The sequence below is a fragment of the Psammomys obesus genome, unplaced genomic scaffold (assembly GCF_907164565.1).
Source record: "Psammomys obesus unplaced genomic scaffold, mPsaObe1.curated_primary_1811, whole genome shotgun sequence".
Lineage (NCBI taxonomy): Eukaryota > Metazoa > Chordata > Mammalia > Rodentia > Muridae > Psammomys > Psammomys obesus.
In genome coordinates, this window is record NW_026586550.1 from 10,768,850 (window position 1) to 10,783,257 (window position 14,408).

General features: G+C 38.1%; 1 protein-coding gene across 1 annotated transcript in view; it reads left to right on the top strand.

Annotated features, from left to right (window-relative positions):
• Positions 1 to 11,573, top strand: part of Ubn2 (ubinuclein 2) — a 79,246-nt gene extending 67,673 nt beyond the window's left edge. The window contains exons 16-17 of the mRNA XM_055601994.1: positions 113 to 202; positions 2,903 to 11,573. Coding sequence (XP_055457969.1) covers positions 113 to 202; positions 2,903 to 2,952 — 140 coding nt within the window. The 3' untranslated portion in view covers positions 2,953 to 11,573. The remainder of the gene's footprint in view (positions 1 to 112; positions 203 to 2,902) is intronic.
• Positions 11,574 to 14,408: the final 2,835 nt, after the last annotated feature.

The following is a 14,408-nucleotide window of genomic DNA, read 5'->3' on the forward strand; positions in this document are numbered from 1 at the left end:
ATTAGAAAGCTCTTAGATCTGGGGCTTAGGCTGGTGGTAGATACATTATTTTTGAGTTTGATCTAAGGGGCTCATATCTTAAAGATCATTGACAAATCTGTTTTCCTCTCAGATTTACTAAAGAGTTTACAGCCAGGAACTCAGCACGCAGCAACACTTTCCCACTCACCTCTGCCTACACATTTACAGCAAGCATTTAATGGTAAGCAAGCTGCTGGTTTCCATTGTTTATAGTTGATTTTAGATGCTGGTTAAACTTTCTTCAAACCGTATAAATGGAATGACAAAATGTTAGGGAAAGTTTTTTTCATTTGACTGGCTCCTCAGTGGCGACAGGTACTTTTAAGAGAAAGGAAAAGGGGGCTGGAGAGATGGCTCAGAAATTAAGAGAACTGGCTGCTCTTCCAGAGGTTCTGAGTTCAATTCCCAGCAACCACATGGTGGCTCACAACTATCTATAATGAGGGCTAGTGCCCTCTTCTGGTATGCAAGCATACATTCAGGCAGAACACTGTGTATATATATAATAAATAAATAAATCCTTAAAAAAAAAAAAAGAAAAGAGAAAGGAAAATAAATAAATGAGGTCTGGTAGACACCAGAAGACTATTTTGAAGGATTTTATTATACAGACATGTTGCCTAAAATGGATTCATAAAATGATTAACTGAAGTCCCCAGAACCCACAAAAAGAGGTAAAGAGAACAACTCCACCAAAGTCTTCTCTCACTGCCACATAACACTGTGGCACACATTGTGTACACATACATTTTTTTAAAGTTTATATTAAAGGACTCAACAGCTAAAGTCACTTATTGCTCTTACAGAGAACCCAAATTCAGTTCCCAGCATCAACATGGCAGCTCAGAATCATCTGTAACTTGAAGGGACATGTTGCCCTTTCTGGCCTCCATGGACACCAGGCACACATGATGTACATAAATACATGCAGGCAAAACACCCATATACATAAAATTTAAACTAAACTAAACTGTCTTTAAGCTGGCTTCCTTTTGAGCATAGGGCAGAGCTATGCAGCAGTCTTGAGGCAATAGGCTATTGTTGATCCGGTGGTCATTTCTGTGGTCAGCTGCCCACGACTCATTCTTGAGAGTAGGACCCCATTTGATTCCCGAACTTAATTTGACTTGAATGTATTCCTGTTGTGTGATCCAGTTGGGGACATGTACTCTTGATGATTAATGTGATTGTAACTTTCATGATTCATGTTTTATGTGAACTAACTTCCTGTCTGGCCAACATCACTCTCCCAGAACAAGAAAAGGGATACCAAGTATTTCCCAAATAACTGAAATTTAAGTTTAAAACTTTTTACTCAAAAAGTACAATATAAGGCATTAAACTTGAGTTCGGGTTTTAAATGTAGAACCACCAGTTTGAAAAGCTTCAGTATCACTTCTTTTACCCCACACTGACGGGGGGAAGAAAGTGTGTTTTTAATAGACATCCTGTATAAAACAGGTCAAAAGGGGGCTTTTTTGTTTTTGTCTGCCTGTTTGTTTTTTGAGACGGGTCTCTCTGTATAGACTTTGGCTGGCCTGCAACTTTTTTTATACATCATACTTTCCTTGAACTCATTGTATGCTGTGTGCCACCATACCTGGGCAGCACAAATAATAAGCATTTTGGACTTTGCAGTCTCTACGATCCTGTTTTTTTGTTTGTTTGTTTATAACTGCCCAACTTTATCATTGTAATATAAAATAGCCATAAATGACTTATAAACAAGTAAAGTTGACTTCCAATAAAACTATATTAACAAAAGCAGATGTAGGCCAGACTTGGCCACGGTCATACTGCACCAAACTGTGCTATGAAGAATTTCACAGTCCAGTTAATACGATGGTTTTATTTTGATAATTAAACAATGTTACTTTGAACAAAATCTTGTTTTAATAGTACCTTACCATTTTAATAATTTTGTTATACCATAGATCAAATAATTTCTTTCTACAAGTATGTATGTGTGTGTGTACACATAACTTTCTATGAATGAAAAAAAGCCCTGCTTATTTAGTATAACTGTTAATACAACTTTGAAATAATCATTGATATTGATACAGGTTTTCCTCCAAGACAGTCCTTTTTTTAATTTTTTTAAAATGGTTTTCAAGAGGATTGGATATGACATGAGGAACTGGCCATGCCATTCCTCTTCTCTTGAAGAGTTTCCTTCCCGTGTTGTCTTCTCTCAGGCAGAGCTTGTCTTTGGGTCTTCCCTTTCCTCACTAGTAGTACTAACTCATGGGGACTACATTCTATTGACCCTCTAGGTTGTTGGGTCTTCCTTACCCCATTTTTTCTTCTACCAGTGTTTTTAGAAGTACTTGGCTGAGGATTACATAGAATGGTTACATATTTTCTGTAAACAGGGAAGGGAAGTAGCATTGGTAGATGTGGAAACTAAGCTGTCCAGCAGCAGACTTGCTTTTGTACCACAAGGCTAGTACCTAAACAAAGACATAGCTGGACTTTCTTCACTGCCAGTGTGCTGTGTTCAGAATACTTCAGAATTATCACATGCTATATTGTGACAAAATGTTTAATTTCACTTACAAGAAAATAAAATTGGCCTAGTCTTCCAAAGGAATCAAAAGATGTAGTAGGTCCCTTGAAGGTGGGCTTTGTATAAGCTGGCTCCGCCATAACCCAGCACAGGATATGGCTATGAGGAAAATAAATGCTCCACACCTGCTGGAATAGTTGTCAGTCACTGAGTTTCTGCCTCTTCTGTTTAATCAGCTACCATAATGCCATCACCTTGTGAGATAACACTTATCTTTTTAGAAATGTAATTCACAATAAACTAATTTTTCTTGCTTTTTTCTTTCTTTCTTACAATATGCAAACCATATCAAATTATTGTTTTTTTTTTTCTCAGATGGAGGCCAAAATAAAGGGGACACTAAGTTACCACGGAAACCTCAGTGACTTTCCAGCAAGCGAGAGAGGAACCACTTGGCTGGGCTGACCGGACCTACTGATGGGAAGTCTTATGTGGTCACAGGGCTGCTGTTTCTTTCGATGTTTACATTCTCGTCCCAAGCACTGTGGTGAGGAGGAAAAGGAAAGAAAATGTTACTTGAGCAAAGCCAGGTGCAGGAGGAAGAAATACTTTTGTGCAAAGTTAGTGACCTTTGGTCTCTTAGAATCAAAGTTCCCATGTTAACCTACTTAAAAGAGACTCAGCTGTCAAACCCACAGAAGTATCAATTTGATTTTTTTTTTTTTTTTTTAACCTGGGGGAGAAGGAAGGAAGTTGAAAGGATTTGGGTAAATGGCCATCCATCCATCCTGGGGGTCAGATCTGAACACTCTATATGTAAGTGCATAAGTAAAGTAACTAAATGTAGAATTAGCCCAGTTGGAGGAGAATCAGTCATGTCTGTTTAGTGGACAGATTTGCCACAGTCAGTTGCATGATGCTCTCCAGACAGTAGCAGAAGAGTACTGTATACTCAAATGTCCTGAGCAAACTTGAATCTTCTCCAGTATGTAGCAGTTTCCTGTGCAAGTCAGTGGACTGAAGATGCTTCAGCAAAGTGGCTGCAGCACAGTGATATATATTACTATAGCGTCTAGATTTTTAAAGTCAGGAAAGTGAGCTTGTTGCTCTTAACAGACAAAATATAGGTAACCCCTTTCTGTAAAAGGGTTGGTGCCACCCTCCGTTCAGAAGTAGGTACTGATCTCTTGTCTGCGGGTGACTTGTCATCTGGCATTGGCTGGTTAATATTTGTTTCTAGTCCTGATGTGCAGAAGTGACTGCTCACATTTTCTCTTGAGATGTGGGATCTTTGTTGTTGGGCTGCTGCTTTGCTGCTCATCTCCCTTGCAGCCTGCCAAGAACTGCAGCTCCCTCACTGCACAAGCTCTTTCACTAGTGGTACTTGAGGTGACTAGAGCTGGTGATATAAACAGGAGTGTGCACAGCATCTGTTTCTTCATGGGTCAAACAAATAGCATATATATGTATATGTATATATATATATGTGTATATATATATATATATATATATACACACACACACACACACACACATATATGTATATAATAGAATACTGTTTTTCATTCTGACGTATTTTTAAAGGGATGAATTTTAGTTGGAATACTGATATGCACAAGGGATCACCTTTTATAACTATCACAATGAAGCTTTCTGACCCATATCCGATACAGTAAAAATGTTTTGAGCATTTGGAATCTTCAATTTTTACTCGGATTTACCCAGAATGTTGAAATTCAAGTCAATTTACAGATAATAAGATTCTTTAATTCTAGTTTCTGTATGCAAATAGAGGCAATGAATGATGTGAAGGAGAAAGCATACAGTTCTCTTTGGATACATTTTATTTTGCCTCAACTGCATTGCGATACCCCTTGAATCTTAAACTTCTGAGTATTTTCAAATTATCCAAGAATAGCATAAGCTCTAAGTGATGTAACTTTAGTTTATATATGCTGATAGACTAGCCTGCAAAAACAGACTAGCCTGGTAATAACAAGATTGCTGTCATATTCTTATTACATATTACCCAGTACCATTAAGTTTTATTCAGATAAGAGTGTTAACCAGACCCATTTTCCTTTGATAAAGAAAAGTCCCAAGAACCCGCTAGGACTATAAAAACCAACCACAGTTCTGCTGAGATTTTTATGCCTATAATTTGACTTCAAAGTCACATTGGCATGTTTCATAGCAAAAAGCCAATGAATAATTGAAAACTATAGTTCCAAGAACTTGTTACAGTAAAGGAAAATGATTGTTTAGAAGAACCATTGAAGCTGGGAATGCTGGTTTGTAATCCCAGCACTCAGGAGGCTGAGGCTGGAATATCTCAGGTTTGAGGCCAGCCTGGAATATATAGCAGCAAGTCCCAGGCTAGTCTGTACTGAGCTGACAATGAGACCCTGTCTCAAAAAAGAAGGGGGGGATAAAAAGGAAAGGAATCATTGGTATAATTTCTTGACTGTAGGAATTTAGTTTACCAATAAAACAAATACAGATGCTGTATGAGCCCCGGTAGATACGTTGGGAAGATACTGGGACATTGCAAAGAAGTTTGACTTGAACTTAGCATGTTCATTTGAAAGGTCTCTTAGTTAGAGAAACTTGCTCAGCTCTTGGCTTACTCCAGCACAGGCGACCTCCTTTCACATGGTTGCTCATACTACCTGGGTTGCTTTGCTGGGGTATCTGTTTAGGAAGGCCGCCTTGTGCTTCATTTTCTCTACCCAGGGAGAAGTCAGTGTGTATTAGTCGTTCTTCCTGCTGATACCTGTGTGTTTGTATATTTACATATACACACATTCATATAAATCAATTGCTATTAAAAGTCAAACAATAATTGTAGTTTTTTAAATCTGTCAATTCTGAACCGTGCTATATGAAGACCCTTGATGGTTCTTTGCCATCATTAGAAAAGAACAAGATTTCCCATGTCATTTTATGAAATTACCCTGGGCTCTGAGAATATGATATGTAAAGTATATTCTGTTCCTGTCAGTCTTGATTCCTTAAGGACTGCTGTCAGATCCCCACTCCAGCAACCCTTTCATGTTATCCAAACAAATCAAAGTCCTTTCTACATGTAAATACATTTCTTTCTATATCATAACATTGAAAACGGTGTCCATACATATGGCTACCTGTCTTTACAGTTTTTATTACTAAACAAACATATAAGTTGGTTATTTTTTAACAGAGACTTGTGATTCATACTGTATTTTTGCACTTAAAGTTAAATTATGTTATTTTTAAAATGGTGAGTAACTGGAAAGGATAGCTGTAAAGAGCAATGTGTATCGCTAAAGAACATTAGCAACATCCAAATGCAGAAGTAAATGAGCACACTTAGGTCCCACTCATGGGGTGCTTGATTCAGGAAGATTAAGCTGTCTGTTTCCAACTGTCTTATATTTGAAATTGCCTTCACTATGTATAAGCTGTTACTGTGCACACAAGGTGATCCTCAGTATTCACAAGCAATACTCGTCCACACAGCTGTCCTCGGTCAGCAGTGCTGGACCTCAGTTGGAGACTGTTTGGGAGCAAAGTGTCAAGCTCATTCAGAGCCTCTGAAATAAATGCAAGCAATAATTTCTGTTAAAATTAAATTATAATTCTCATGCTTCTGAGAACAGAGAGTGGGAAATCATGATTACAAAACAGTCTGGAGAAAAGATTTGGGGAAAAGAAGCCAAGTTAATCTGTAATAACAAAGTCCTGATACTTTGAAGAAATCAAGAAGATTCAATTAGTACATTCTTTCATGCCCACCACCCCTTTGATGGATGTTATTAGCCCAAATTATATTGTTTTGTGTCATAGACACTGAATAAGGCTTATTTGGATCCCAGCACTGGGGAAAGAACCGGGCATATATCTCTATGAAGACTGTGGGTTTGACACCTGCTTGGAAACAGCTTATTGAAACTAATCTTAACCCAGGATGTTTTTTCCCAAAGCAGATCTAAATTGTTTACTATGCAGAGATGGAAAGGGTAGGCACCCCTATTCTCTCTCCTCTGGTTGCCCTCTCCCACAGCCCTTTCCACCTCTACTTGGTTCAAGACTTTCTGAAACGAAAATTCTACTGTTATTGTGACTGCCATTGGTTATGAGAACTCTGTCCTTTGGGATCGTCTCTAGAACTCGTTGTCTGTCCTACTTGCTGCTACGTTTGGAAGATGAACTTTGCCTGTGTTGGTTGACTTTAACTGCTTTATTTGTAGGAGATTTTGTCATGTCCTTTGACCCCTGTATAGAACTAGGGTACTTTATTTTAGGAGTGTACTATAAAAGCACACTGGTCCTTGTATTGTTGTTGTTATTATCTAGGTTTTGAATTTTTTTTCCTTTGTTGGTTTTCATTTTGTTTTGTTTTTCAAATTGAAAATAGAAGAAAGAAAAATCTATAATCCAGGCCAAACTTGAGAACTGCGCTGTGCTTTAGCACAAGTGCTCCTGCCGGCCCGATGTTCTCTGAAGGGCACTTTTACTTCTAGCGTGCATGTGCGACTCTTTGTTGGTGTTTGCTTTGGAGGTGCTTTTGGTTTTGTAAAAACAAAGCAGAAAAAGTACAGTAGTAGATAAATGATCACAAACATGTTATGCAATTTTATTTTATAAGATTTTAAGGGAAAAGTTTAACTCTTTGTAAATAATTTCTTATCTCTGGTAAAATGCTTATATTACTCCTCTAAACCATGCTCAATTCAGGCCTTTGTCTTTGTTAAGTGCCTTTTATTTCTTTCATTTTCTCCCCTCTTTTGAAACTTTTCAGATACCCTAATTAGTACAGATACCTTAATTAGTACAGACTAATTAAGTCAGGAGATTCAGGGGAAAGAATCTCAGACTTGCCAAAATCATGTGATGTTATAATGCTGTTCCTTCTGCTGTGTGTGTGGACACAAGTATGAGATGCACAGTGTGTTGAAAACCAGGAATAGCTGTTTTATGGCAATCTTTCTAAGCACTGCCCTTTTGACATTTCAGAACTTCTGCCTTGTTTATTCCATTGCTTTCAGTTGATTCAGATGGGCAGATCGGGAAGTAGTTTTTGCACATGATGCTGGCTTCGCCTTCTGAATATCTGTAGAACTTAATATATATGTGTGTATATATATAGGGCATTATATATAAAACATGTGTTGGTTATTGCAAGCATAATAAACTCGGTGGACTCCTTGACTATTTCTGGATGTAATCCACTCCTCTCTACCCTTCACACTAGGCAGAAGTAGTATATGAGAAAGCATCAGAATAACAAGAGTATCTTGTGGGTCAAGTTGCTATGGTGCCCTATGCAGACAAGATTCAGTCCGTGTAGGCTAGAGCTGGAACCATGGGTGGTATCTAAATACACTTGGAAGGAAGTTGGCACCGTATCAATATTAAAAGATGTTTTTGTCTAAAAAACAATCTTTAAATTATATAGCTCAGTACCTTTTAAAACTTCAATAAACTTAGATTTTTAGATAGTGAGGAAACACTCATATCATCTGCGACATAGTTGAGAATTTTTCAGTCTATTTATTTGCCAGATGATTAGGTTTTGCTCTGATTTCATGATTGTTTAAATATTCTCTTTGAGCAGAATAACATAACTTTCAGTATCTTAAGACTTTTGGGTTTTGTTTTGTTTTGTTTAGATGTGACATGTTGAAAGAGACTAATTTGAACTGATCCTCTAAATGGTACAAATATATCTACAAAAGACCCCCCCCCCCATTTTAAGTAAAGTTTTAATTGGAAAAGGAGACTTGTGGCTAAACGAAGAGGCTCCTCATAGCAAAACTGTTGTCAGGCAACTAGGATCAGTAGTGAGTGTTAATTCCTAAACTACTTTATCTAGGGGGAAGTCATTTAACCTTCGTGCCTCAGATTACCCATGAGAAAATTGGGTATAATAATAATCACCTACCTCCCAGGGATATCAGAGACTTTACTGTTTCAAAAATATTTTGTTTTTCTAGAACATCCTATATAATTATAATTTTATCTTCCTGCAGAGGTTGAAAAAACAAATGTTTTCTTTATAGTGGATATAAAGAGCACCCTATGGTCTTTAAGTTTAAAAAAATCACTGGAATTTTAATTTAGATGCATATTTGATATTTAAACCATATTTGTAGTGTGATAGAATTATTAGTTTCAGATTAAATCAAAGGGGGGATGACACTAAGTTTCTTAACTACCAATAGATTTTTAAAGCTTTTATGATGTTATTACTTGTATGATGTTTGTGAAGGTTGTGAAAGTAAACTTAGATAATGTTTGAATTACTGATAAATGATTCTGAAAGGTTATTACAGCCTCCTTTGTCTTTCTACCTTTGAATCTGTTATCCTTGTAGTACTTGCTTGGAGATGGAAAACTAAGTTTTTACCTTTCTAAGAGTAAATCAGACCCTGCATACTACTCCTGTATCTGGAGGATTATCCATCTTTGCCCTGGAGGGTGGGACGGGCCCACACTTGGACAGCTGTGGGTACTTTTAGCTTTGTATTTCATGCTTCTTCAGCCCACGAGCAAGTTAGAGTCAACAGCTGCTCACATTGTAGAAAAACGGGAGAAGGAAGACAGGATTAACTTCCTAGCTGGGGTAGAGGTGAAGATGGTCAGGATAGAAGGAAACATGATTTTCTTAGCTTCCAGGAGGAAATTAGGATCATTTTATCTCACCTTCCATTCATGTACACTAAGTAGTAATACATAAAATTTTTCTCCTTAAAACAATAACAACAAAAACAAATGGATGCTGTGGTTTTGTTAGAGTTAAATAGTGTGTGAGAGAGTGTGTATATGATTAAGTGTAAGTTACAGCACATATTTGGGCTCAGCAAAGAGAGTGCAGGGTTGAGGAACAGTTTACCCAGCTCAAGTGAGTTAGGAAAAAGCACTAGGCCTGAACAGCCTAACATCTGGACTGACCCCAGAAATGGCTCAGACCTGGTCAGTCTCTAGTCTGAGGGGATTTTCTCATATTTGTTGTTGTTTTTGTTTAAATCACTTTGGGGATTTCTGTTGTTGTTGTTGTTGTTTTCCTCTTCTCCAGATAAGGCCTTTTTTCTTGGCCTCTCACTCCCAGCTATGCAGATAGGCACATAGTTCATTTTCCACATTACGTCCATTCCTCAGTAACAAATGCTAAGATTTCAACCCAGAGTAATGAGAGTTAGAGTTTTTGTTCAGTGTGTGTGTTTCCTCTGGGAATGGTTAACAGATGCCTAAAATAGATATATCATCTGTATTTGTCTGCCCTAAAATGTGAACTTTGCATAAAAAGCTAGCTGAAAATCCTTTTTCTGTGCAGACCTAGCATTAATGTTATGGAACCTGTTTGAAATTTTATGATGAAGTCACCCCAGTATACTGCTGAGAAATTTAAAATAGTGTTCAGGTTTACAGAGCTGGAAAGTTGCCTTGGGCTCTGATTGAAAACAGTTTCAAATGTTGAAATAATCAAATAATGAGTTTTTCTGTTTTTCTGTCATCTTCATTCTTGCCTTTGGTGTGAGCTCTTGCTCTACTACAGGGTAAGATGCCTGTGCCAGAGCTAGAGAGACAAGGTAAATTGTTTCCACATCCTCTTCTCCCTCTTTCTGCTATCTGTCCCCATCAAACACAAAGATGATACAGGGGATAACTTACATCTTAGTAGAGGATACAAGCATAGATTATCTTTAGACTTTAGTGGAAATACCTTTGACTAGCCTGATGCTTAAATGACACTTCTTATGCACACTCAAAATACTACTTGCTTTAAAGTGGCTAGTTGTGATCTCTTTGTGTAGTGATGTTTCTGCTTATTTCTCTTTCCTGCGTATTTCCTGCGTATTTCATAGCAGTTAGTACTCAGACTTTTTACACTGCTACGAAAACAAGGCAGCAACACATTTTGAAGTCTCTGTAGTGCAATTAAGGCTCCATACATAGTCCGGAACTTGGGGATCACTGATGATTGCAACTTTTTCTCTTTTTATTTGTATTTAAAAAAAAAAAAAAAAAAAGATTTTCTAGGTTGAGGGTATAGCTCAGTGGTAGAGCTCTTGCTCAGCATGTGCAAAGCTTTTGGACGTTCATACACAGCAGTATAACAATAACATCTCATTTTTACATGACCTGGTCATCCCAGCACCTTTCAAGGTTCTTCAGAGGTGAGACAGATCTTTGTTAGGTAATAACAGTTTGCCTTGCCTGTTTTCATACCTCCCCTAGAACAGCAGACCATTGATCCTTAGTTCCAGTTTTAAGTCCCTCAGAAACCTCTTATTTGCCCCAACTTTGCTGCAGTATTCTGTTTTATACTAAGTCTGGTCTTTAGATGCTTGTTAAATAGAGCTCTGGTTGAAATACAGATAAGTTTACTTACCTGAGATGACATGAAAGTCAGCGGCTTCGTTCTCCTCAGAGTCCATTTAGGAGTCAACAGCAACCAAGACTAGCCACTGTGCGTCTCTGTGACAACCTGTGCTTAAAATTTCACAACCGTATTGTATTTTCCGCACTTAAAATCATAAACTTTCCTTTTTTTTTTTTTTTTTTTTTTTTTTTTTTTTTTGCTTACCTCTACTGTTTGCAGAAACATTATGGCCTGTCAGAAAGATTTTTCCTCCTCACTTGCAAAATTACCAAGGATTTGCCCAATTTTGGCTAGTAACATAAAAAGGAAAAAATATTTTTGTCCATTGTACAGAGTATTTGTTTTAAATAGTTAGAATGTTGAGTCAACTTCTGTCAGCTTTCTTGAAATTTCATCTCTGCGTCCGTAATAGATTGTATGTACCTTTTGACATATGATCATCAGGGGCCTTCTCCCTGTGAAGGTTGCTTTCCCTCCCACACAGCTTCCTCTAATGTGGATTTAGCCTCAGAGAAGACAGCCAAGCTTTTCAGTGACCTGTTGTCAACTGTCATTGGAAAACTATCTTATTCTAGAAAATATTGGAGTGCTAAACTGTTCTTAGAGGAGAGTGCGTTAATTTGAATGTCCCCATAGTTTCTCTTGTTAACCGGTATCAAACTTTAAGAAAAGGAAGAAAAATCTCTGGCTGGTAAATTTTGTGCCCCAAACAGTGAACTTAAGTCTAACCAAGGTGACTAAGAGATGGGTGTTTTCTCTCTCTACTTATGAGTAAGGTTTATTTATGATTGTAAGACTTACCATGGAACTGCAGACCTATTTGCTATAACTGGAAAACAAATCTGAATTTTAGTCTGATTAAGCACATATTTCCAACCCTACAGTAAAAGTGTAGATAAGAGGAGACTTTTGTTTAGTAGCAGAAGGAAGAACAAAGCTGCGTCTACCGGGAAAGCAGTTCTTCCTTTAGTCACCTCCATGCTACACAGAGGCTACACCATGTTTGCAAGCCAGTCTCCAAGAACGGAGCCTGGGGACTGGATGGTCCTTTGCGGTAAAGGCCCCAGTTACTGTGTTGTATCTGCTTGTAGGAAGGTGCGTTTTTGCTAACTTGAAGGAATATATGCTGTATTTCTAATAAATGTGTGACTTAATACTTTGGGATATTTTTTTTCCTCTAAAAACTGGACCTGAACACAAGCTTTGAGTTGGTATTTGTAATAATCTCAGGACCTGAAAGATTGTAGCATTTAGTGTGTCTTAAAAATTATGTACTGTACCAGCCATGGAGTTTTGTAAATATACCTGTCTCCCCTTTTTGTATTATTTTAGTAAACAATAAATAAATAAATTTAATAAAAGGGGGTGGTGATGATGTTTGTGTGTGTGTGTGTGTGTGTGTGTGTGTGTGTGTGTGTGTGTATAAGGCTCTTTTGAGACAAACTGGTGCTTGTTGAATTTCGAGTTCAGCTCAGCAGGAATATGGACAGGCTGCTGCTATTGACCCTGCACTGAGCTAGAAGGAGGTTCTTTGTTCTGCTTTTCCAGTGGTCCACGTAGTACTAGCAAATGGGAAGTATATTAGGGACTAAGCCCCTCTCCCACAGCCATATTGCCTTTGCATTCATGATCTAGTTACAGTATCCTTTGAACTCTAGCACTAAAGCTTCCACACTTTGGTGATTCCTAGTTTTAGAGTTAACAACAAAAGAACCTCACATTTCATAAGACCTCTGATAAGTTTTGGATATATGAGAGCATAAACATTCCTAAACATGCATCTGTGAACTTATTAAACTGGCCCCAAGATACACTCCTTCAGTGCAAGGATTTTTGTTCATTTTACTTTGCAACAGCCTTGTTCATATTCCAGGTGGAGCTAGCAAACCCATTTTGAAATGAGAGCCTTATTTGATTAAGTATAGCTGTGTCCTGTCTACCATGACAGGACCTTATACATGAGTGGGTTTTTTTTTTTCTTGTATATGTTTGTTGTATTAAATAAAGAGGAATGTAAATATTACTCTCGTGTCTCTTGTGTTATTGGGTTAACATGTTCCGCTGTCAGCAGGGGTTGAGAGACTTAGCTGTATTACACTGTACCTAGGCCCAGTATAATAATAAAAGAAAGGGCACAGCCCACTCACTTTGTTTTAAACAGCTTACAATCACTTGACAATGTACAAAATGAATCATTCAAACTGTATGTATATTTAAAAAAAAAAATGTGTTCCTTTGACTTGCCACCAGCACAGAAAGGCTCCGAGGAGCAGGAAAAGCTAGAGGTAGACTTCCAAGGAGAGGTCGGGAACTAACAGTCAGGAAGCAGTGACAAGGGGGTATGCTGGGATGTGTGTGCTGGAGTGGCTGAGGAAGGCGGATAGTGCCAGTGCAGGCTCACTTGATCCTTCCCGTAGGCAGCGGCGTGTGGGTGTCGATGATACATATTTATGCATAGGAAATACAGACAAGGACATAGACCCCCCCCCAAAAAAAAATGAAGGGTGCTTTGAATGCTTGTTCTTATTTATTTACTTATTTTCCTTTTACATTGTGTGGTTTCAGTGTTGTCTTGAAGATAAAAAGGACATACGGGGTCAGTGACCTTGAACTACTAATTAAAGATGTGTGTCTGTGTTCTTACTTGTTATTTTTACTGGCCCTTAAGGTATTTTTCTCTTTTTTTTCCAGACAGGGTTTCTCTGTGTAGTCCTGAACTCACTTTGTAGACTAGGCTGTCCTCGAACTCAGAGATCCATCTACCTCTGCCTCCTGAGTGCTGGAATCACAAGCATGCGCCACCATGCCTGGCTTGAAAGCACTTCTTAACACCTCCCAAAAACTTCACAACCCCTGAGTTAAATAATCTGATTTAATTAATGATGTCAGCCTTTTGTCAGTATTAAAGGCACCATTTTATTTTTTCGGGATTTATTTTGATTTTTACTTACATGTAAATGTGTGTGTCATATGGATATACATTAGTGTGTATGTGAGTGCCCGTAAAGGCCAAAAGAGAGTTGTCCCCTGTAAGTGAAGTTATAGGCAGTTGTGAACCAGCTGGTATGAGTGTAAGGAACTGAATTTGGGTCCTCTGGAAGTAGAGCAGACTGTGCTCTTAAGCCCTGAGCTATCTCTCCAGGCTCCTAACGATGCCCTTGTTATTGGCCAGAGTAGTTAAAAGATCTGTTATTGGACCAGCAAGATGGCTCAGTAAGCAAAGCCTAGTAGCCTGTCAAGCCTAATACCCTGAGTTTGATCCTTGGCCCACGTGGTGGAAGGAGAACCAACTCCCAGAAGTTACCCTCTGTCTGTTACAAGTTCATGCTCTCTCTCTCCTCTCTCTCTCTCTCTGTGTGTGTGTGTGTGTCGGTGTCGGTGTCGGTGTCTGTCTCTGTCTCTCTCCTTTCTCTAAATGTACTTTTAAAAAAAATCCATTCTTGGTTTGACACACTATTTTACACAAAGCAGCAAATAAGCATAGCTTTACTATTAATGACATATACTACAGTTTTT